This window comes from Alligator mississippiensis, chromosome 15 (assembly GCF_030867095.1).
Source record: "Alligator mississippiensis isolate rAllMis1 chromosome 15, rAllMis1, whole genome shotgun sequence".
In the NCBI taxonomy this organism is placed as follows: Eukaryota; Metazoa; Chordata; order Crocodylia; family Alligatoridae; genus Alligator; species Alligator mississippiensis.
Window position 1 is genome coordinate 10253897 of NC_081838.1, and position 23362 is coordinate 10277258.

General features: G+C 52.7%; 1 protein-coding gene across 2 annotated transcripts in view; it reads left to right on the top strand.

Moving 5' to 3' along the window:
* The first annotated feature begins 2798 nt into the window (after window positions 1–2798).
* TFCP2 (transcription factor CP2) overlaps window positions 2799–23362 on the top strand; it is a 31609-nt gene continuing 11045 nt past the window's right edge. The window contains exons 1-6 of one of the 2 annotated variants that reach the window (XM_006275699.4): window positions 2799–3116; window positions 15524–15675; window positions 16458–16534; window positions 17100–17205; window positions 18186–18292; window positions 19034–19186. In XM_006275699.4, coding sequence (XP_006275761.1) covers window positions 2995–3116; window positions 15524–15675; window positions 16458–16534; window positions 17100–17205; window positions 18186–18292; window positions 19034–19186 — 717 coding nt within the window. In that variant the 5' untranslated portion in view covers window positions 2799–2994. Of the gene's footprint in view, window positions 3117–14275; window positions 14691–15523; window positions 15676–16457; window positions 16535–17099; window positions 17206–18185; window positions 18293–19033; window positions 19187–23362 lie in introns of those variants that run through there. The other variant, XM_059718225.1, reaches the window with a different exon arrangement.

The following is a 23362-nucleotide window of genomic DNA, read 5'->3' on the forward strand; positions in this document are numbered from 1 at the left end:
GCATTAATAGGGTCCAGAGGAGGGCCACCCGCATGATCAGGGGGCGGCAGGGCAGGCCCTACAAGGAGAGGTTAAGGGACCTGAACCTGTTCAGCCTTCACAAGAGAAGGCTGAGAGGGGATCTGGAGGACATCTACAAACTGGCCAAGGGGGACCAGCAGGCAATGGAGAGTCCCTGCTCCCCCGAGCAGTACCGGGAGTAACAAGGAATAATCGCCATAAGTTGATTGAAAGTAGGTTCAGGTTCAGGCGCTACTTCACAGTTAGGGTGGCTAGGATCTGGAACCAACTTCCAAGGGAAGTGGTGCTGGCTCCTACCCTGGGGGTCTTCAAAAGGAGGCTGGATAATCACCTAGCTGGGGTCATTTGACCCCACTACTCTTTCCTGCCCATGGCAGGGGGTCAGACTTGATGAGCTGCTCAGGTCCCTTCTGACCCTAACATCTATGAAACTATGAATGGCCATCCTGGAGCAGCATTCCCTGCTTCTGCCATGGTGAAGCAGTGGGCTCAGGCCAGGAGGGAGGGATTCTCAGCTCAGCTCATCCCAGATCCTCCTGGCCTGGTCAAGGAGTCCTCCAGGAAGCCAGTGGGTTCAGTGAACCCTGGGTAGATTCCCTCCTCTCTATTATCTTCCTATTCCCCCCCCTCCCCCCCCCCCAGCATAACTCTTGCAAGGGACAGGCACCGCTTCGTATTAAAACCTCTGGTGATCTAAATATGACCTCGGGAAGCATGGCTGCTTCTGCCAAAAGGCACTAGAGAGCCCCAAAAGGCCTCACAAGGGGCAGGATCCAGATGTGCTGGGTGGTGGATGTGGAGCGGGATCCAGATGTGCAAGGTGGTAGACTTAGGGCAGGATCCAGGTGTGCAAGCTGGTAGACTTGGGGCAGGATCCAGATGTGCCAATTCTTCGACTTGGAGCAGGATCCAGATGTGCCAGTTGTTTGACTTGGAGCAGGATCCAGATGTGCCAGATAGTGGATCTGGAGCGGGATCCAGATGTGCTAGGTGGTGTATTTGGAGCAGGATCCAGGTGTGCAAGCTGGTAGACTTGGGGCAGGATCCAGATGTGCCGGGCAGTGGATTTGGAGCAGGATCCAGATGTACCGGTTGTTCGACTTGGAGCAGGATCCAGATGTGCCAGATGATGGATCTGGAGCAGGATCCAGATGTGCTGGGCGGTCGATCTGAAGCAGGATCCAGATGTGCCAGTTGTTCGACTTGGAGCAGGATCCAGATGTGCTGGATGGTAGACTTGGAGCAGGATCCAGATGTGCTGGTTGTTTGACTTGAAGCAGGATCCAGATGTGCCAGATGGTGGATCCGGAGCAGGATCCAGATGTGCCGGGTGGTCGGTCCAGAGCAGGATCCAAATGTGCCGCTTGTTTGACTTGGAGCAGGATCCAGATGTGCCGGGTGGTGGATTTGGAGCAGGATCCAGATGTGCTGGCAGTCAATCTGGAGCAGGATCCAGATGTGCCGGGCGGTCGATCTGGAGCAGGATCTGGACGTGCTGGGTTATTGACTTGGATCCAGATGTGCTGGCTGGCGGCAGTGGTAGATTTGCAAAAGTGCACCCAACTCGCGGCCCCGCTGGGATAAAACGGTGATCTGAAAACTATTTCCATCTGTTTCCACGACTGTCTTCGGCTTTCAGGGACCCGATGCCGGGCGCCGCGTGCCCCGCAGCGGCCGGCGCTGCCGAAGCATCCCGCGCGCACCCAGACACCTGCTGCGCCCCCCAGGCCAGACTGGACCCCCCACCCCCAGGTCGGGCTGGGACTGCAGAGCAGGGTTCGCCACCAGATGGCATCCTGGTCCACATCCTTTTTGCAAGGTGGTGAGAAAAATGACCCCCCCCCCCCCCCAAAAAAAAAAAAAAAAAAAAATTCAGAGCTTGCTAAATTTAGGAGCCCGGATGATTTTCGAGGCTGGCGGGAAGGAGGGTTGCACGGACCGGTGCTCTCCAGGCAGGAGGGAGGCAGAGATCAGGCCTGTTTTTTTAATCCCCAAATCATCAGGGTTTAATTCTGTAAGGGGGGGGGAGCTTTTTGGGTGCTGGGAGACAGGCAGCCACAAAGGGAGGGATGCGCACTGCACACGGGCAGCATCTGCACGTGCACAGGTTGGCAATGCCCTCCCGCTGCGGCCAGGCGCGTGAAGGGTTAACACCCCGGGGCGGGGCCGGACTCGAACTCGCGGCTCCAAGGGAGGGGGGAGGAGGCCGAACCTGGTCCCCACCACGCCGAGTCCCGTCACCCCGCCGGCCCCGCCCCGCCCCGCGCTCGTAGCCAATCGCGGCGCGGCTCCCCCGGGCCGCGGCCCCCAGAGGAGCGGCGATTGGCCGGCGCCGCGTGCGCGTCGGGCGGCCAGGGGCGTCGCCATTGGCCGCGGGCGGAAGACGGGGGCGGGGCGTGTTCCCGGCCGGGCTGGCGTGGGGGGTCCGCGACGCTGCCGCCTCCATATTGCGGGGGCCGCCGGGGGCGCCGAGCTGCGCCCGGGGCCTCGCGGGGAACGGGCGCTCCGGGGGCCGGGCTTGTGGTAGGAAGGGAATTGGGCCCTGGGGTGCGAGGGGTTAATTTCCATGGGAGGAAAGACTGGGCCGTGGGGTGTGAGGGGTTAACTTCCCTAGGAGGGGGGGTGTGAGGGGTTAAATTTCCTGGGAGGAAAGACTGGGCCTCAGGGTGCGAGGGGTTAACGTCCCCTGAGGGTGACGGGGTGTGAGGGGTTAAAATCCGTGGGGGTGGGGGGTGCCGGGGGGCTAATATCCCTTGCAGGGGCGGGGCGGGGCGGGGCGGGAGCAAGGCTGGGGTGCTGGGAGCCCCGCTTGTTGGGCAGGACAGCGCCCCCGGAACGCCCTCAGGGGTGGTGGTAGCGGTGGGGCCGGGGTCCCCCCCCCCCCGGGTCACGTGCCTTGGGACTAGGGGGGCGTCTGCGGGGTGGCCGGCCCCGTGGGGGCTCGCTGTGCGCTGACCCCCCGGAGCGGCCAGGATGGCGTGGGCCCTGAAGCTGCCGCTGGCGGACGAGGTGATCGAGTCGGGGCTGGTGCAGGATTTCGATGCCAGCCTCTCGGGCATCGGGCAGGAGCTGGGCGCCGGGGCCTACAGCATGAGGTAGGGAGACCGCCCCGCGGCGCTGCGAAGGGAGCCCCGTTGGGGACTGGCGCGTGGCGGGGCGTCGTGGGAGGGCGCGGGGCGCGTCCGTGGGTGCCAGTGACTCGTGGCTGAGCTGCGTGGGCGCGAGCGCCGTATCCCGTTGCCGCGTGGTAGGTGACTCCTTCTCCTCTGCCTGGTGCCCGGCGTTTATTGGCACCCCTCGAGGGCAGTTGGACCTGCTCCTCCCTCCTCCCAAGCGAAAGGAAAGGGAGGTCAATTTAGGATACTCCAGCGCTGCACAGACCTAGAACTGGGACCCGGCGCCGGGAAGCCCTGCGCTGCCCTCGGCACGAGGCTGGTGTGGGAGACTCCAGGGTTTTTAACAACCTGGGTGAGTAATTTGTCCGAAGGCAAAGTGGTGTAACGGTGCCGCCTGCTTCGGCGTTGCGTAAACCTGAGAGCCGGGAACTGGACTCCGTCTGTCTCTCCTGGTGCTGCCTCTGGAAGCAGCAGGGATTTGGCCACAGCTGGAGACAGGTGACGGAGCTGGGCTGAGGGGACGTGGAGGCTCCTTAATTCCCAGGCATCCGCTGGGCTGCTGATCCCATGCAGAGCGGCTGATGCCACATCAACGAGTCCACCTGGAAGCGTCATCCTGCCCTAATGAGTTGCCCCTGGGAGAGGGGGAAGTGAAGAAGCCCCTTTTGAGTGCTGTGCTATGATTTGAATGCAGACCTTAGCTTCAGACCTGGCCTCCCCGCGCTGTGGGTTAGGGAGGAGTTCGAGTCGTTGCCGAAGGGTGATAAAGTGCGTAATTCGTGCTTGTTTTGTGGTCACCAGTGTTTGGGGCCTTTGTGTGATAGGTGCCGTACTGGGAGAGGTGTGCGTCAAAAGAGTTGTATGTGTTGCTGACCCATCCAGGGCATGCTCTCCTCTGGTCCCAGCGGCACAGGCTTTCAGCACTGGAGACCCTTGGTTTGGTGCAGGATGGTGACAGTCACGCTTGTAGTCCGAGAAGGTGCGGGGCATAGGCAGAGTCAGGGGGAGCGATAAATAGCCAGTAGGTGCGATTTTTATGGCTCGTACGTATTGATAATTCCCTTCCACCACTACCCCAACTAATAGAAAGTGCCACCTGTTTCCCTCCAGCTTGCTTGTTTCCTGTGGATCTTCTGGCTTCCAGGAAAGGGATCAAGGAGACCAGGTAGCAGGTCAGGGAAGCAGCACTTGCCCTGCAAAGCGTGTGGGGATCTACTTGAGAAGAGGGGGTGAGAGCTCAGAGTCGCCAGGCGTGAGGGGGAATGCAGAAGGAGGGCCGCATGAGACTGACTTTGGCTTGGGAAGGAGCATGTGGCAGTGAGGGGGAATAGAGAGGAAGCAGGGCCTTGCAGGTAGGGGGAATCGGCTGCTTGAACTATACCTTGCGTTGGAATGGCGTGGGGAGCCAGCGGGGGAGTTGTGTTGAAGGGAAGATCCAGTCGGTTTGCACTTTGGTTTGCTCACAACAGTTCCTGCCCAGCTGAGGTGAAATCAGAATAAAACTTGCTTGAAATAAAGGGAGGGGGAAGTCCGAGATGACTCCTTGATTACACACCCGAGTGATGAGAAGGCTCTGGAAGCAGTGGTGGGGGCAGGATCCGGAGTTCAGCCACAGAAAGCTGGTGCTGACATAGAGATGTCTGAGATATGGGCCAAGATGAGATGGGTCAGGGCTGGAGGAGCAGATCTGAGTCATTCATGCTAAGATGGCAGCGGAGGCATGGGTGGAGGAGACAGCCCTAACCTTTTTTTGCCCTCACAGTCACGTAATTCCATGCAACTCCATTCATGCAGTTATTGCTGTTCACGTGTCCGTCGTTCACGGAGAATTTACCGCAACTTGGCCGCTCCGTGTTACCTCCCTGCCCCCAGCCTTGTCCCATGGTGAGGCCTAAACTAGTTGTCCCCAAATAAAACAGGGCCACATTACTGGGTTTAGCACTTGCTCACCGTGAGATAATTGTGAGCACGGGGGCAGCTGAGTGTGGTTAAACCCCCAGTTTTGTGTAAGTGAGGGGCACAAGAGGTAAGCGTGGGCTCTGGGGGATTAAGGGCAGATGAGACTGGAGGGGCAGGGGGGCATTCCCCAGTGAGACCCTCCTCTGGACAAGCTGTTGGGAGCCTTCCCGGTCTTGACTGGGCTGTAGTGATAACCATCCCCAGAGGGAAAGTCTGTGGTGGATATCGCTTTTTCCCACCATGACATTTCCCGGGGGTGGATGCCACCGTTCCCAAGGCGCTAATGCTTTACATGCAGTGCGTTGGCCTTTCCCGCACTCTCCAGTCAACAGGGAGCATAGAGCAGCGGTATTTCCTGTTTCTTTCCCTCTCCATGAGGGACAGGCAGTGTGAAATGGCAGCTCTTTATTATATGGGCATGATCCCTCATTTAAACTGGTGCCAGGGATAATTAAGGCTTCTCCCACTTATTTCTGACTGTCTCTCTGCCCTGTGACTGTAGCATCTCACATGCTGGCCTCTGACCCATGGCCAAGGCTTGTAGGCGTAGGGACCCCTGTTAAGAATCTGGGCTCTGCTGAGCCAAGTGCTACAGAGATCGGTTTCCTGCCCCAAGAAGCAGTTAGAGACTGATATTGGTGGGGGGATTCCAGCTTCTCTGTTTGGCTTGTGATGCTTGAGGAAAAGGTCCAAGTCCTAACTAACCCTTCAGTTATATCAGCTTGTCCAGACTCTTGCAACCTGAGCTGCCTGCTGTTCTTCAGTGCTTGGAGGAAGAGCAGTAAAAGAGAGAAGATGACTCCAGTTGAGGCTTGAGGGGCAGAAGAAGGAAACAGGGAAAGCTACTTTATGTGATGGGGCTTCTGGAAGAGACTACTCCCACTGCTCCCTGTCCCAGCACCCAGGAAGGGGACAGGTCTGTGGAGCTGATGGGAGCAGAGGGAAGAGACCAGGGCTCTGTTATTGGCTTGGGCTGCTGACTTGCAGTGCAACCCTATGCCTGTCTCCTCTTCAAAGTGCCTTGTTTATTCAGGTGATAAACTGTCAGGTGGGGGTTTGTGCCATGCCAGACATGCTGGCTGGCATTTGTAGGCACCATCACAATACTGCTGTGGCAGTGACACCTCTTCCTTTGGAGTCTCCAGTGGCTTTCTCTCTGCTCAATCACAAATAGGCCATTGCCATATATTTCTGTCATCACATTATTTGAGTCATGTCATGTGTAAGGATCTTTTTGGAGTAGATTGTCGATGGGCAGGTCTTGGCCCACTCTTAAACCTCAGTGCAAATAGGAAGGCTGAGCATGAAGTCCTCCAGTTTTGTGACTGGTTTGCAGTCCATAGCAAGCTTTACCAGTCCCCTCTTGGAACAAGTTGCTTTTCAGCCAGCGATGCAGAGCCTTGGGCGTATTGCAAGTGAAACCTGTCAGCTACGCTGCAGGGATCACGTGTTGCATAAAGATGGCTTCAGTTAACTTGCAGCTGGTAGCAAAGAAATGGAGGGGAAAACATCAACACGCTCTGCTTGCAAAGTGACCTTGATAAAATAACTCAGTTGTGCCTCAGACCCAGCTGTGCAGGTGATAAAACCAGCTGTTGGACTGACAAAGAAGTACACAACCCCCCTCCCTCTTCCCACTAAGCTGGAGAGGCTTCTTACTGAGATCCCCAGGGTACAGAGCAGTCCCTCACCCTGTAGATACTTGTGCAGCTCCAGCAGCAGGTTGCCTTAGCAAACGTGGCTCCCTCCGTTCCTTAAGAAAACGATCCAAACTTCACGGACTTGTTGAAATCTGACTCTTTTTTTTTTTTTTTTTAACTTTCATCCACCTAAGCTGACCATAAATAGTGCCTGCGTTCCGCTAGGTAAATGCACTGATCTCGGTGTCCTGACCCCTGACATTTCCTTTGGTCTGTCGCATGGCAGGCACAGAGGGGAAGGACTTTCATGGCCAGGTGCATTCTCTGGGTTTTAGGGTTTCCTCTATTATTTGCCCACTTGTTGCCTTTTTTTGCAATCACCCTCCCTCTGGCTATGGAGGAGGCTCATTACTACCTAGTGATTGCTTGCTGGTAGGTGGCCATTAGCAACAGCAGTGATGATTCACACCATAGTAAAAAATGCTTGGCCATAGTAAAAAAAGTGATGAGGTGTTGGGAGTTGCTAATGGAGGGTGTCATTAGTATCTTTCTCCAAAGCAACCGCTTTAAGAGATCAGAGAGTGCTTTGTAAATTTTTGTGTGTAACTGACTACGCACTTTTGTCTAGAAAGCTTCTCTCAACTCTTTCAACCTTTTGTGTTTTCAGGAGAGCAGAGCAAACAGGGCCGATGTGCGGCGTGGAGGGCAAGGTGCTTTGCTTTGCATTGCAAAATACTTTTAAAGCAAGAATGATGTGGGAATTTGTTCCAGTGTGCTTGGAGTTCACGGTGACAGTTTCAGAGCCCCAGAGGAGCAGTTTCGCAAGGGAAATCCCCTCCCCTCCCTCTGGATGGCTGTCTTCATTGACACTGTCAATGGCAGAGTGCGTCTGAGCTGTGAATCATTGGGTATCATGGGGGTTCTGCTAATAGCAGCGCGTAATTGAGTACGCTCAAGATTTTGACGTTACCCAAACAGGGAAATGAGCCACAGTGAGGTCTGGGCTGAGGTGCTGAATGGCATTTCAAAAGGGTGTCTCATGAGAAGACAGGCATTAGCAAAGTGCTCACGGCTTAGGCTTAAATGAGGGTGCAGATAGTGCCTAGGGTCACAACCTTTGACTTATCTTTGGGAAATCGTTAAAAATGTGTATTGCAGACGATGATGGTTGAGAGTCCAGGCATTTTAGAAGCACCGTAGAGCTGCCTAAGCCCTGCCTGTGGTGTTTGGATTTGTTTTTTATGATACTGCCTCTGCCAATATTTAACGTTTTATTGCAGCATTTGACATGTAGAGCTGACCCTATTACCCAGGTCATGTAGCAGGGGAACATAATGGTGTCTAAATGATTGCACCTCTGTGCTTGGCAGTTCTTGGTGTAATCCATGGCTGTTGCAACAGAGAAGTGGAGAAGGCAGTTTTCTTTGGATGCTGTACTGAGCCCCCGCCTTAGGGAGGGTAACGCCATATAGGCAGGGCTGTTGATATGACAGCTGAATGAGCTATCTGCTTGTAACCAAAGGGTCCAAGTAGCAGCACCTCTGTAATCTGTCTGGCCCCATTAGTGGCTATTAGAGCACTGTCCCTTTGTTAGTGTTGTGTTGCTTGTTTTACACTTGGCTAATTCTGGATTTAATTAGAGGCTTTCCAGAAATATAGCAGTACGGAGACCTGGATCCAACTCTTCTTACAAGTATTAGGAAGTGAATAGAGATCCAAAGTAGGTCCCAAAAACTACAGGAAGAGAGGTAGGTTCCCAAACTCTGATCTGTCATCAAAAATCTTGCTCAGCTCCCGGTGCTGTGTAAAGTGGCGTGCAGTGCTTACAGCAGTCTGTTTTGCCGACTTGGAATATGGCATTGCTCCCTGGCTCTTCCATGGGACTCGGGCTGTGCCTGCATCTGTTCTCATGCAATCCTGAATGGGTGTTTTGCTATGGATCAGTAATGCTGGTGTTCCTAAGACAGGACCTGTGGGAAGGGAAATCTTTCAGCAGTGAGGATGCGGGGGAAAGAGAGGGAGCTGCCCCTGTGCTGCTAGCCTGAAGCCTCATCTGGAGCAGAGACTACTTCCTCACTCAGTTCTTCAGGGAAGCCTTTTCACCAGTTTATGTAACATGCCCCGTTGTGCAAACTCTTTCTCCTTGTCTTGAGGCAGTGCTCAGATTCCAGCACCCAGGCAACTGGGTCTGACATCTCTGTGATGTCTTGCTGGGTGCGTGTGGGTACAGGATGAATAGAGCAGCATCCAATGAAACAGCTTTAGTTTCAGCTGCCTCCTGGTTAATGTTACCAGTGATCCAGAGAACCTGGCTATAACGTTTTGGCGGGGTCTGTCTCGATGCCTGAGCTAGCATGCGGGCAAGCAGGCATGTTCTGCTGGCATGTTCAGCTCTCCCCTGCTCTGATTAGCAGAAATTAATGGGAGGTTCACCATGCACTGCTAAGCACTTGTGGCACAAGTCCGTTCTAGAACTGGCAGGCATTGTTAGACGCTGCTTCCTTCATCACAGGGGATAGGTCCCTTCCAGGGCTACATAAATACTCAGCTGCCCTACTGTAAGGTCAGCTCTTAGCACCAAGGGCTGGGCTTGGAGATCTGTCTGTGTCTGTACTAGAAATATAGTCTGGGTGGATTCCCAAAACATCCAGCATCTGGTTGAAGACATGTGTAGTAATGTAGGGCTGGATGATAGAAGCCAAGGCAGTTCAAAGAAATAAAGGCAGTGCAAGAAGCCAGTGCAAGGTGGCTGGTCTGCCATCATCTTTCTTTTTGCGTGGATTTTATCTGTTTAAAAGTAGCCGATCTCTTGTGGTAACAGCGGAGGCAGGTTCCTTTCATATCGCTGCAGTGGGGAGTGGAGCATGCAGATACTTCATCTCCTGGAATTGAAGGGTTAAAACTCTGCTTGGGGAAGGGTAAATGTTTGGTTGGAAGAGTCCAGTTTTTTTCCCCCCTTGGCAAAGTGTTTAATGTTCAACTACAAAAAAAAATCACGTTGACCCTTTGAGGGTCTGGCTTAACTCTTTCCTGTCCAAGCCCCCAGCCTTCCGAAGGGCAGAAATTGTCTGTTGGAAAAGGGCCCCCAGCTTGGAAGTTGTACAGAATTTGAACCTGCCTTGAAACTCATTTGAAACTAAACCCCAGCTGTGGCAAAAGCCTTTCCTGCCCCTTTGCGCCGAGGTTTGCAGGGGTGTTAAAATCTCAGTTCAACTGAGGACTGACAGCTGATTTGAGGGGTGAGGTAGGGGGTATATGTGTGTCTTTGCACTCTTCTTGGGAATGGACCAGGGGGCAAAGCTGAGAGCAGGCCTCTATGTTACAGCCTTCAGAGTGCTATTGCGTGACATGTCTCTAAACAGTCACAACTCCTCTCTCTGCTGAAAAGATCATGCCATCTCCAGAACATCCTACTTTAATAATGAATAAGAAAAGGCCTCTGATTCAGACTCCTCGAAGCGATGCTGTTGTGTAAAGCAGAGAGGGCCTTCCTGCATCTTAAGGGAAGGTGGAAGAGCTGGTATAGAGGTAGAAGAGTGAAATAGAGAAGGTCTCTGCTCCCACGTTGCAGCCAGCTGTAAGAGTGAGACCTTGTCCCCAGTATGACATTCTGCCCGTGTAGCTCCGCTTACAGGGTTGAAAATATCCCTTGCCTCCCAACCCCTCCAGCAACATGGAGATGCTGGTGAAACCCCTAGTATAGAAGCAGCACTGCTGGCTGAGTTTCTAGCATTTGGGGTATCTGGCATGTCTAGCAGCAAACTCCTCCTGCCAGGAGAGCTGCCCCCGCACAGGGTGCATTGCTTCTGTCTTGGAAGCTGCAGCAGCCTGGTTGTGAAGCCCAAGCCACAGGCTGTGTGTGCAGTCTCACTCACCTTGTATAATGCTCTGGCAGAGATGGAGCTCTGGCTCGCTGAAGCAAGAGGTATGTCAAATGCATGGATAGCTTCCAGCTGGCACCCTACCAGCATGGGATTGATCCCTCTGGTCCCATTTCTAGCATCCTCAACACAGCAACTGGACAAAAGTCACGGTGGCATCAGCTCATGGACAGTGTCAGAGCTTGGTTAGAGGACTGGGAGGCAGCACCATGGCCACTTAGCTGTAGCTGGGGGTCTGTCTTTATTTGACTGCTCTCTGACCCGGCATTTGTCTGGGTGCTGTGTTGAAGTCCTGTGGTTAGCTGGCTGAGCCAAGGGGTGGCAGGCCATTTCAGCCTCTCTGCTTGGTGGTCAGGGATGTGTCTGGCAAGCTGGAAAGACATGTGGAAGAGGCAAAGGTGTTGCATATGTGGGAGAACTGCTGAACAGTACTAACGTTTAATGGAAAGCAAAGTTATGAAAGCTCTGAAATCTAGGTGAATTGGAAGGAAGAGGTAAATCTGACATGGGGGAGCTTTAGGGCTGGAGACTGCGGGACACGTGTGGGGTATTGGCCTGGGTCTGAGATGATTGCCAGTGTCCTCCTTGCTTCTACTCTCTTAGCTTATTTTCCTGCTCCCATCCTTTTTCTGGTCTCTTCAGACCATTAGAGGCACACAAGAACTGTATCTATATGTCAAGATGGTATCTAGCCTGGCATAGCCTTGATCTTGATGGACATCTATAGCGCTCACTGTAATTCAGATAGTGATTAACAGTAGGCAAAGGAGGTGTAGATACAATGCCATGTCTCCCAGCCTTTAGTTGGAACACCCCTCTCTTTCCTCTTTGGAGGATCTGGTCTTGCTGGCACAGCTGTGATGTTTTGATGCCCCAAGTGTTTCCTGCCAAAGCCAGTGGGTGACAGACGTCTGAGCATTCATCCTGCCTCTGCTTCAAGGAAAGCTACATTTTGCCTTTTTCCCACTTCTTGAAGCAAGTGAGTCTTGCTCTGTTGTAGTGTCGTTGGCCATTCCTCTACACTGAGGCGCTCAACCTTTTTGGCCAGATGGGCAGTGCCTGATCCCTCTGTGGGCTGGATCCAGCAGGGCCCCTTTCAGCTGTGCAGAGAGGGGAGGGAGGCAGCCTGGCTCCAATCCAGCTGTGTTTGGTGGGCCCCAACCTGGTCCCATGGTGGGGAAAGGCCATGACTTGGCCCTGATTCAGCCCTGCAGGGGAAGGGGGCATGGCCCTGCCCTGCGGGAGGAAGAGGACATAGCCTGGCCCCAACCTGGCCAGGTGGAGTAGGGGGAGGATTGAGCATGGCCCACCTGAACCAGCAGCACAGTGGAAGGGGGCTAGGCAGAGGGAAGGGGACGTGGCCTGGCCCACATGGAGGGACAAGGGGATGTGGCCCAGCCTCATGGGCAGACGGGGCACAGCCCAGCCTGGCTGCATGGAAGGAAGGGGGCATGGCCTGGCTCCAATCTGGCTGTGTTGGGGGGTCATTGCCCAGCTCCAACCAGCTGCTCAGGGCTTGGGATTTTGGCAGCGGAGAGGGATGGCAGTATTAACTGGGAGTGCCGCGGGTCAGATTCCAACGTTTTTGTGGGCCTCATTTGGTCTGCGGGCTGGAGGTTGGGCACCTCTCCTCTACACTGCCGTGCTGACACCTTTGTTTACTCTGGACTCTCTTCTAGACAGGAGGACTTCATCGGAACAAGACCTTGGCTTCTGCGTGGGCCTCTCCCTGGGGGCAAACAAGGTTTTGGCCCCTTCACCAATCTAATGCGTCAGATCCCCTTGTTACATCCCATCCTGGGCACAGGCAGCAGAAGGGTTTGGCTATCTGTGCCACTCTCCCTTCCCTCCAGTTGTCTGCTGTGTCTCTCTGCAAAGGGAAGCTCTGCTCCACTCATTTGGGAAGGCTGAAATACGGTCACACCGCAGAAAGCTTTGTCTGCACGGAGGCGTTAACCAGAGGCTGGTGTGAAATGAGTGGTTCAGTTTAGATTGACGTGCTCATTAAGCAGGGTTTGTTTTGGAATAAGGGACCCATGTTCCATAATAGAGCATGCAGAGGTATGGCTGTGCTGGTTGACATCCCTGCGGAGATGCAGCCCTGTACGCAAGTGCTCCCCTGATAGTTAGTGTATTATCAACACAATGATAACTGTGGGCATGCCAGTGTCTTGCGTGCCGGGTGGCAGGATTCCTCATTTAAAATAAAAGAGCTCTGGTCTCGTAATGGAGCTTCTGTGCTCCCGCCCCACGCAGAAGCACAGGATTGTCTGTGTGGGCATCAGTGCCGTACACACTAATGTCAAGAGCTGTCAGGCTTTTCAAGCAGAGCGCTGTATCAAGCCCTGAGATGGGGCCTCTGGTGCATCCCTAGTGACAGCAGGTGAAAGCTGAGTGACGTTTAGCTACGTTAGTTGGGGGTTTTCATGAGAGCTGGAAGCCTGGGTTTGGACCAGAACTGCCCTAGCATGGATACAGTTAAATCCATACAGTTTATTCCTGCCTGGGAAGGGAAACAAGGTACAACTGCCCTTCTGTAGTTGGCAACACAGGTTTAGTTTGAAGGCCAGACCTCAGAGCGGGAGTGGAATTGGAGCGAGACCCGCAAGGAAGTAGAAAGGGACAAAACATTTCCTGCCCACAGCTGTGCACTCCGATGCTGGGGACCAGACAACCATTTCCACGTGCTTGTTCTGTAATGCTTGTGATGCACGATCGGCTTTCATTAAATATGGTCTTTTGTGTTTAAATGGTTACCAACTCTGTCCCCCCATGAAAAACTTGCCCCCCTGAATTGCCTGGGGAGTGAGTGGCAGTTCACTTGCATTGGCTTAGTGGTGTTGTGTGATTCTGCTCTCGCTCAGCATGGCTGTGTCAGTAACGCTCTGTAGTACAGGGACGTGTGTGGTTTTAAATTCAGTTCTTCCATGGAGAGATGGGGTGCAGAGCCAGGGACATAAGTGCTTTTGAAAAAAGGCAGGCCCTGATGACAAAGCAGACTGAAAATACTAGGAATATCCCTGCCTCTCCGCCTCCCCAAACAACGTTGCTGACTGACGGGCTTCTGAAATGCCGCCTACAGCAGGTGTCCGTTCCGGAGTGGTTTGCGGCCAAGAACGGCTCTGCTGTGCCCCTTCCTGGGAAAAGGCAATGCCGTGTGACAGCGAGTGCAGTCCTCCAGCTTGTGAAGCAAAGGTGCCTCTGTGTACAGCCCTTGGTAAAGGAGCAGGTTTTATCAGACTCGGGGAAGGGCGCAGGGTTCATGCCGGAGCCATGACGTAGCTGACTCGCCTGCAGGGTTCATGCATTTCCATGGGATGTGTGCCTTTTTGCGTGCGCTGCGTATAGATAGAGCTTTTGTTTTAAGGCATGTTCAGCTGCCAAGCGATTTTTGCCCGGGGGTTGCACGAGGGCAGGCGTCAGCCTACCACACTACCCATGATCCTGCTCTCTAAGCTCATGTGAGTGCTGTCGTTGAACTGACTCAGTGGTGCAGATCCTTGAACCAGGCTTATGAAACAAACCTGTAGAAGGAGCTGGAGCTTTAGGATACTCAGTGGGGGCTGCCAGCTCTGCATCGGGGCAGGAGTGGTGTCTGCAAAAAGTGACTTACTCTTGTTGGGACCCAGGATGGGAGGAAACTGAACTCTTTTCTTTTACATCCATCTTCCTATTGTGAGGAGCAGGCACTGCAAAGCGACTGTACAAGGGTGTAGGGATGGTGGAAGAGCCCTGCCATTGAAGGGAGCACCCATTGGATTATAAACTGACTGGTATTTTGCATCTGGAGCAGGGATGGGAACAGGAATCTCCCAAGAGCCAGTCCTGGGGGCTGTTCTGAGTGGCCGATCGCTGTTCCTTTTATGTCCCCTGAAGATGTTGAAAGGGACAGTCCTTTTCTTGGGCCCTGGTGGGGGAGAGATATGTGTGTGCACGTGTGTGGGGTTGTCTGTAGCATCAGCAGTTTAGATGAGGATGTGGAAAGCACGCTGGCTAAGTTTGCAGACAATACTAAGTTACGGGGAAAAGCAGTCACGCTTGTGGATCCAAGCGGACCTGGACAAGCCGGAAAGGTGGGTGGAGCAGAACCGGATACAGTTCAATAAGGATAAATGCAGAGTGCTTCATCTGGGGAGAAGTAACTAGCGACATGAATATAGGTTAGGAGATGTCCTGGCCAGTACAATGGCTGAAAGGGACCTTGGGGTTATGGGTGATCACAGGATGAATGTGAGCCACCAGTGCAACACTGTAGTCAACAGAACTAATAGCATACTGAGATGCATTAGTTGATGTGTCATGAGCAGGGCTAAGGAAGTGATACTTCCTCTCTACTCAATGCTGGTGAGACCCCAGCTGGAATATTATGTCCAGTTCTGGGTACCGCACTTCAAAAAGGACGTGGAGAATCTTGAAAGGGTCCAGAGAAGGGCCACAAAAATGATTAAGGGCCTGGAGGACAAACTTTATGAGGAACGACTGAGGGGTCTGGGACTGTTCAGCCTGGGGAAGAAGAGACTGGGGGGTGGGATTTGGTAGCTGTCTGTAAGTATGTAAGAGGTGAAAAACTGTTTACTAGGGCACCCCAGGGGAGGACAAGCAGCAATGGCCATAAACTAAAGAGGATGGTTTCAGGTTGGATGTAAGAAATAACTTCTTTACGGTAAGAGTAACCAGAATCTGGAATAGATTTCCCAAGAAGGTGGTGCAGTACCCAGCTTTGGAAGTCTTCAAGAGGAGACTGGACAGACACCTTGCTGGGATCATTTGATCTCAGTAGTATTCCTGCCGAGCCGGGGAGGGGTTGGACTCGATCTTTTGAGGTCCCTTCCAGCCCTTAATTTTTATGAGTCTCTGATCTCTCCACACCTGGTGCTGACATGGATATGTTCCCACTCTGTTTCAGCGATGTCCTTGCCTTGCCTATCTTTAAGCAAGAGGAATCGAATCTGCCTCCCGAGAATGAGAATAAGATCCTGCCTTTCCAATACGTGCTGTGTGCAGCCACATCCCCCGCTGTGAAGCTCCATGATGAGACACTTACCTATCTCAACCAAGGTGATGTTGCCTGAGGACTGGTGGCAATGGGCTCGGGGGTGCACACTGGTTTATGGAAGCCTCCAACTCTCTTAGCCCTAAATGTTGTTCTTGACATTCACCTTCTCTGGCTAACCCAACTCTGTCCTGAATCCCAAGCTGCTTCCAGCCACCTTCTCCAGCCTTTTCACTTCCCTTCTACCTGCCTCCCCCCATGCTCGGATATGGTTGCAGATGCTGCCTGTGGGCTGGCCTGTCTTTTGCATGCTGTATAATTTAATGCAGGTTGTGCAGCAGGTTTATTTCCCATCTTAGCTGACACATCAAACCCATGTCCTGTTCTCCTTGCAACAGCCCTCCTCTCTGAGTGCTCTTGGGGCTGGCTGTGTAGGGGGTAGGCTACATCCAGACATGCATGCTGTTGTAAGCCCTGCAGCGTATACCTTAGGAGAGAAATTCCATGCACCAGCTGGTAGATGAGCTCTTTGGAAGGTCAGAGCAACCAAATTGAAGCCCCCCATGGAACAGGTCTCCTCCTGTTCTGTGTTTGCATGCGTCTGATGTCGGTTAGTGTAGATGATTCCTAGAAAGCTCTATCATGTCTCACTGGAAAGGACAGGGATGTTTATTCCCTGTTGCTAACATCACAGCAGTATCTGTCTTGTGACCTGATACCTGATCATCTCGTGTCACTTAGACTGCTTATCAGTTCCTTTGCTGACCTATTAAATGGCAAGCCAAATGCCAAAGAAGAGGAGTGAAGCCCGCATATGCCTAACAGCATTGGGCCTTTTCTCTCCCAGGTCAGTCGTATGAGATCCGGATGCTGGATAATAGAAAAATTGGGGAGCTACCTGAGATCAACGGGAAGCTGGTGAAGGTAAGGGATGTGGATCAGGGGCAGCCCGGATGTGCAGTACAGCTAGGTTGGCCCAGCCTAGCCCAGGCCACTGCATGCCCTACAGTCAAAGTCCCCTGAGCAGAGGGACTTCTAGGAGCTGTGGGGTGTTTTGTGGCAGCAGCCTGAACCATGTGCTTTCCTGGAAGCATGGGTTTAACTGGCTTTCTTGGCTTCCCAGGGTGCCAATGCCAATGAAATCTTGGGGTCTCAGCAGAGAACCTGTTGCCAGTGCTTGAGTTTCTCAGGCTCGGAGATGCTGAAAGGGGGCCCAGAGTTGTGTGGGAGCTATCTCTGAAAGTACGTGTGCTTGAGGGTGGGAGACTAGGGGTCTCTGGAGCAGTTTTGTACATGGGAAATGCTGGGATAGTCCTCACCATGTAGGCCCTTGCAGGCTTTTAGCCCCTCTGGCCTTCACAGGAAGCTCTGGGTGTCCCTTGTTCCCCCTGTGCTTTCATTTATTGAGCTGGGGATACAGCTTGAGGATAATTGAGCATCTCAGCACTGGTTGCAGAACTCCACATGCCCTGACTTTCTGTTCTCTCAGAGTATATTTCGTGTGGTATTCCATGACCGGCGGCTGCAGTACACGGAGCACCAGCAGCTGGAGGGATGGAGGTGGAACAGGCCGGGAGACCGGATCCTGGATATCGGTGAGCGTCTGCATTGGCTGGGTAGCATGGGAAAGGTAGGACAGGACAGAGTTTGGCTTGGGAACTGCGCCAGCAAGGATGGACCTCGCATATGCCTAGAATAGCTTGGAAATCATTCAAGACATGGAACGGTGGGGAGGGGGAAGGAGCAGGGAGTAACAGTTCCCAGCCCATCAGATAAAGGGTGGATTCTTGCTTTGGCTCGGCCTTGTGAATGAAGCTGGCTCGTCTGTCTGTACAACAAGGCTGCCGTATTTGCACGCACAATCATTTTGGAATAGAAAAGTGGAATAGAAATTTAGCAACGCTGCTAAAGCTGTTGAGGGCTGGATTCTGTCCTACTTAGGCACATAAATGAACTTGTGCACCTACATGCGCTGCTGTTCCACCTCTCTTGTGTCCCTGGCAAACAGCTAATGTCATAGGTGGATGGGCCTTTCTCTTCCTGTTCCTCACTGCTTCTTTGTGACCTAGTCTTACAGGTGGGGTGACCATGCAGTCCTACAGTGAATACATTAATGGATTTTCAGGGACTTGACCAGGGTGGAGTAGGATCACACTTAAGTACCCCCTAAGTGGAGTAGAACCTGGCTCTGAGTCTTTGAAATGGTTGAGATATACCTTGTAACCTATCTCCAGCAGAGACCATGTCTCCAGTACACCGGTTTTCACCACCCTTTTGCCCCCATGCTGTGCTTTCTCTCCTCCTGTCCCCACTGGGTGCATGTGAGGCCAGAGGTATATAACAGGGCTGGAAATGGGGGAGCTTGCCTAGCTTTGCCTCCCTCCAGCCCAGCTCTCTAGGCTCTTGATTTGTATTTGGGTGTCAAACTTCAAGGAAAAATGAACTCCTCTTGATGGAGTCATGGTGGCAAAGACAGGCAGTGCATTTGTGACCAGACTTTCACTAGCACCGCCACGTGCTCGGCTTATGACGCTTCCTTGGGCTCGTTCTAACTAGATGTGTCCTGCATCTGCAGATATCCCCATGTCAGTGGGTATCATAGACCCCCGGGCCAATCCCACGCAGCTAAACACGGTGGAGTTCCTCTGGGATCCTTCCAAGAGGACTTCAGTCTTCATCCAGGTAGGACGAGTGCCATGGAGAAACTCTTAGGGCCTGTCTTGGGGATCTGGAGAGGGAGAGAGGAGGTTGTAGGTAAAAGCAAGTCTCTTCCAGCTCAGCATGTGGGAACAACAGCCAGCTGTGGTGGGACAGGGGCAGGCCTTCCCCGGAAACAGTGCGCAAGGGCGGCATTGTCTTCCCAGCCCATAGAAGTGCAGCAGACAGTGAAATTACTCATGTGTTCGCAAGCCATTGAAGCCAGACTTCCAGAGGCGTTTGAGAATCAAGCAGGCTTTTTAAAAGCATATGGTGCCTAATTTAAGTGCTTTTGAAAAATCACATGAGACACCTGTATTCAGTGCTGGTGATTTTCAGTAAGATGTGGGCACTCAGCTTGCTTGAGCTCTTGAAGAGCCCAAGTCTTGGAAAAACCTGGTCCTTTGGTGCCTAGCATGGCTGGAAAAATGGGAAGGGAGAAATCTCCTGGCTGCTGGTCTCAGTGAACCGTGAGACACCTGAAACAGCAGCAGGTTGCAAAATTTGTTCCTAGGACATGATTTCCCTTGGTCTCCCACCAAGGTGGGGGTCTCCCTTCAGCACTGATGGAGATGGTATGTGCTGCCTTTCCCATGCTTCAGCATCCCAGCGAAACTGGCCCGGTGTCCCCAGTTGTGTGAGGCATTGGGTGGGAGTGTGCATTGCCTGTGCTTGTGGCCCAGTCTTGGAGCCTCCTTCATGTTGCGCCTTGCTGGTCCTTTGCAGGTGCACTGCATCAGCACGGAGTTCACCATGCGGAAGCACGGGGGTGAGAAGGGTGTGCCCTTCCGGGTCCAGATCGACACCTTCAAAGAGAACGAGAATGGGGAGTACACGGAGCACCTGCACTCTGCCAGCTGCCAGATCAAAGTCTTCAAGGTACCGTGTGCGCTGGTGGGAGGGGGGGAGCTTGGTAGTCGGAGCCAAACCCAAACTCCCCACCTCCCCTTCACAGATCAAACTGGGAACTGTCTCTAGCTGCCTCTAGTGAAGGTCACTACTGTAGGATGATGGCCTTGCTCTTGCATGCAACCAAAATACCCCATTGCTTCTCTCACTTTGTGTGCCAGCCTGTTAGAAACAGGCCTGTTTGGCAGGCTGGTAAGCAGCCCTAGATGCTGCTGTGACTGGCAGATCCAATAGTCAAAGTTTCCATGATGGGAACCCAGTGGGCCCTGCCTCTGACCTCCAGTCCTTGATCTGCATTAAGTTCCCTTCCCTCCCACCCCTTTTTGGATTGTGGCTCAGTGGAAAGCTAAGGGGAGGGCTGCAAGGGCTACTGCAGGCGTTTAGCCTCTGGTGTGAGGCCCAGGCAGAGATTCAATTGGAAGTTTGATGGCAGCATAAACCAGGTGCAGAAAGGGCTGGGCAGGGCCTGTAACTTCTGAGAGTGTCTGGAGCAGGGTAACATCAAAGCTTCATTGTGGTCACCAAGGAAGGCTGCCTGCCCCCAGATATACATGGCACAGGCAGCATTCAGTTCATGTCCTGGAGAACCTCTGTAAAACCCTGACCAACTTCATCCCTTCCCTAGCTTTCAGAGCAGAGCTCAGCTCAGGGAGCTGTGGGACAGTATGCTCTAGTTGTGAGGGGGATGGACTGGGACTTGAGACCCAAGGGCCTTGGTCCCTGCCCTGCCACTTGCTTGCTGTAACCTGGGGCAACTCTCTGGACCAGTTTCTCCTCCTACGCCTATCCTGCTTATGAGCTGTTCTTCAGCAGACAGACTTCTGCATTGTGTAGCACCTGGCACGACTCAGCACACATCCTTCACCCTGCCCTATTCCAAGCTGTGGGGGGCTGTCTGTGGCAGTGAGAAGATCAGGGGCCAGATTGTTGGACGTTTCCCTCTGCATTTCTTCAGCCCTTCAGTTCTTTATGCCAGTGGTCTTGTTAAAGGGGACAAAGCATCCCCGTGGGGCCCCAGGGAGACCTGCTCTCTTGACCAGGAGCCCTGCTCATCAGACATTCAATCTGCGAGGGTGGAGGCATAATCCCCAGTGACTTGCTTGCCTCGTGCCCTCGGAGCTACCTGGCACTGAAATGAGTCATAATTGCTGAATGTTAAGAACGCCCACTCTCCCCATTGCGTGCCTGTGCAGAGGCACTGCTTCAGAATAGCATGTTAATTGCTGTTTATCCTGCAAACAGTCTCTACATGCTGGGAGTTTGGAGCTGAGGGGTCAGCATGGAGCAATGCCTGAATTTCCCTTCCCCACGATTGGAGCTCTGTGAGCCAGAGACATTGGCAGGACCTCCTGCCTGGATGGCATCAGCTGCTTATGAGATACAGCCACTCTACCTGTAGCATGAGCATTGTTCAGGCTACAGATCCTGTGAGTGCACCCATGTCTGTGAGGGAGTGTTTCCCAGGAGGGTAAGCATGGATGGGCCTTGGCTTGTGTCGCTGTGTTTTGTAAGTGGCTACTCAGAACCGATATCAGCTCCGCTCCCAGCCTAGAGTTTGGGTTCTGTCGAGTCTTCACAAACACCAGGTGACGTGGGGGCCAGACTAATCTGTCTAAAATCAGCTGATGTCATCCTTGCTTTTCCCAGCCTCTTACAAGTTAGAAGCAGAAGGCTGCTCTCAGCATTCCCAGCTTGGGCAGGACACATGCTACAGGTGGAATGGATGGAGACCCTTCAAGGCTTTGCTTGTGCCATGGAAGTCAAACTCATTCGGCCCCATGGACTAGATGAGGGTCCTTGGACCAGTGTGTGGGCCACATCAGGACTGGCTTTGTGCCACGAGCAGTGTCTGCAGCTCTGGGTCCAGACTGCAAGCAGCACGTGCTCAGCCCACTCTGGGACTTGCACTGCATGTGGCATGCAGGCTGGACATGGTGCTGCACACAGTACAGGGGGTCTGGGATGCAGGCTGCTTCAAAACAGCCTGATCCAGACTGGCTCTGGAGCCAGCACAGAGATCTGGACTGGTGCAGGCAGCACATGCCCTAGATTATCCCCTGTATTGCATGCAGTATGTGGTGTTGGGGTCAGTGCATGTCCCATACAGTGTGTGGGATCAATCCAGAGACCCACGGGCTGGATGCTATAGCTCCACAGGCTGCATGTTTGACACTTCTGGCCTATGCCAAGGGAATTTGCACTATTGCAATTACTCTGCTGCGTCACAGCAGCACACACTCTGGTTTTAGCTACCAAGCACGGTTTGCCCCTCTTGGTTTCCTTCAGCATATGTCCCACCTTTTGTGGATGCTGTCTTTTTATAGCCATGCACCAGCATCCACAAAAGGTGGGACATATACTGAAGGAAACCAAGAGGGGCAAATCCTGCTTGGTAGCTAAACCTTGGTGTATGGCTGGTATAAATGTCTGGACTGCAGGCAAGACTTTAAAGCCACCCTCTTGAGGGAAGTGAGTTAGAACCGTTACAATCAAGGGCACTTGGAAGGACATTGGAGTCTTTTTTTATTGTCTGACACAGTGATTCTCAACCAGGGTGCCATGGCACCTTGGGTGCCTTGAGATCCTTTCAAGGGTGCCTTGCAGTGTTAGCGCTGCTAGATGTGCAAACATGATTCTTAAGATAAACCCAGGGATTTCAAATAGGAATCCATAGCATTAAAAAGATTCTGACCTGTTGTGGCCTTTCTAAGTTCTTTGCAATAAAGGAATTGCTATGATTTTTCTGTAGTCAAAAAAAACGGGTGGCATTTTCTGAGGAGGGCTTTGAGTCTAATGAGTGGTGTCTTAATCCAATCCCTTGAGTCTAAAAATGTTGAGAACTACTGGTCTTGCAACTTCCACTTAAACATTCTCTATGGCTGTAGGGGACAGGAATAGGAGCAATGGCGTCAAACTGCAGCAGAGGAAGTTTAGGTTGGAAATTAGGAAGAATTATCTGACTGAGGGTGGTCAGAGTTTGGAGCAGGCTACCTAGAGAAGCTGTGGAATCTCCATCCCTGGAAACCTTTCAGAGCAGGTTAGACAGATACCCTCGTTGGGATGGTCTCGCCAGGAATGATCCTGCCTTGAACAGAGGACTACCTAGATGACCTTGTGAGTTCCCTTCCAGTCCTAAATTTTGTATGATCCTATGACCTTTCTGCCATGCATAAGACAGTAGAACTCTATAGGGAGCCCAGGTTTCAGTATGTCCTAACTGTCTGGGTTGAGATATTTAACTTAAATAGTCACTTATTTTTAGCAGCCCATACCAATCCTGTCACATTCAGCTGATAAAAATCTCTAGGAGCTTGTGTAGTTTTTTTCAGTGAAGTGCGGGCAGGGCAGTGAAACGAGTTTTTCAGGTTTACCTTCTAATCCCGTAAAAAAAACAAAACCAAAAAAAACCTGAAATACCCTGTTGAAATCTCAACAGGGAAGGAGCTTAATGCCCCCAGAAACTTGGTGGCCTGTTTTGAAGTCACTGCTGATGCAGCACTTGGACCAGTGCCCCCAGTGAAGTACTCTCGCGTTGGCAAGGCACTCTGACAGCTGGCTGCAGAGGCCAGCTCTTTCCCATCACTAACTCACTCAACAGTCTGTCCAAGCTGAGATGCCCACGGAGAATTATTCCCTTAAACGATTCCAAGTCTAGCATTAAACTCATCTAGAGATGGCTCTTTGAGGAAGTGGTGGAAGCCCCACGTAGTATTAGCCGTGGTGATGCCCAGTTCTTACGTACGTTATTATAACAGAGGAGTAAGTATTCTCTCCATCTTGTCAGTGGGGAAACTGAGGCACAGAGGAGTCTTGTGACTTGCAGAAGAAGGTCACTAGCAGAGCTGGCATTTGAACCTAAGTCTTTGAAGTTGCAGTCCAGTGCTCTAGCTAGTAGAACAGGGGTGGCCAACCTGTGGCCTGTGTATGTAGCAGGTGGGGGAAGGGACAGGAAACATGATGGCAAATAGGGCAGGGAGCAAAAAGCAGAGCAGCAGATAGACCAGGAGCACAGGGCAGGGAGCAGAACGCAAAGCATCAGATCAGGCAGGGGAAGGGATCAGAGTGGCACTTGGGGGGATACAGGAGTAATTTGTGGCATGCCTGCACTAGAAGATGGCCACCTCTCAAAGAAACACTTGATCATGC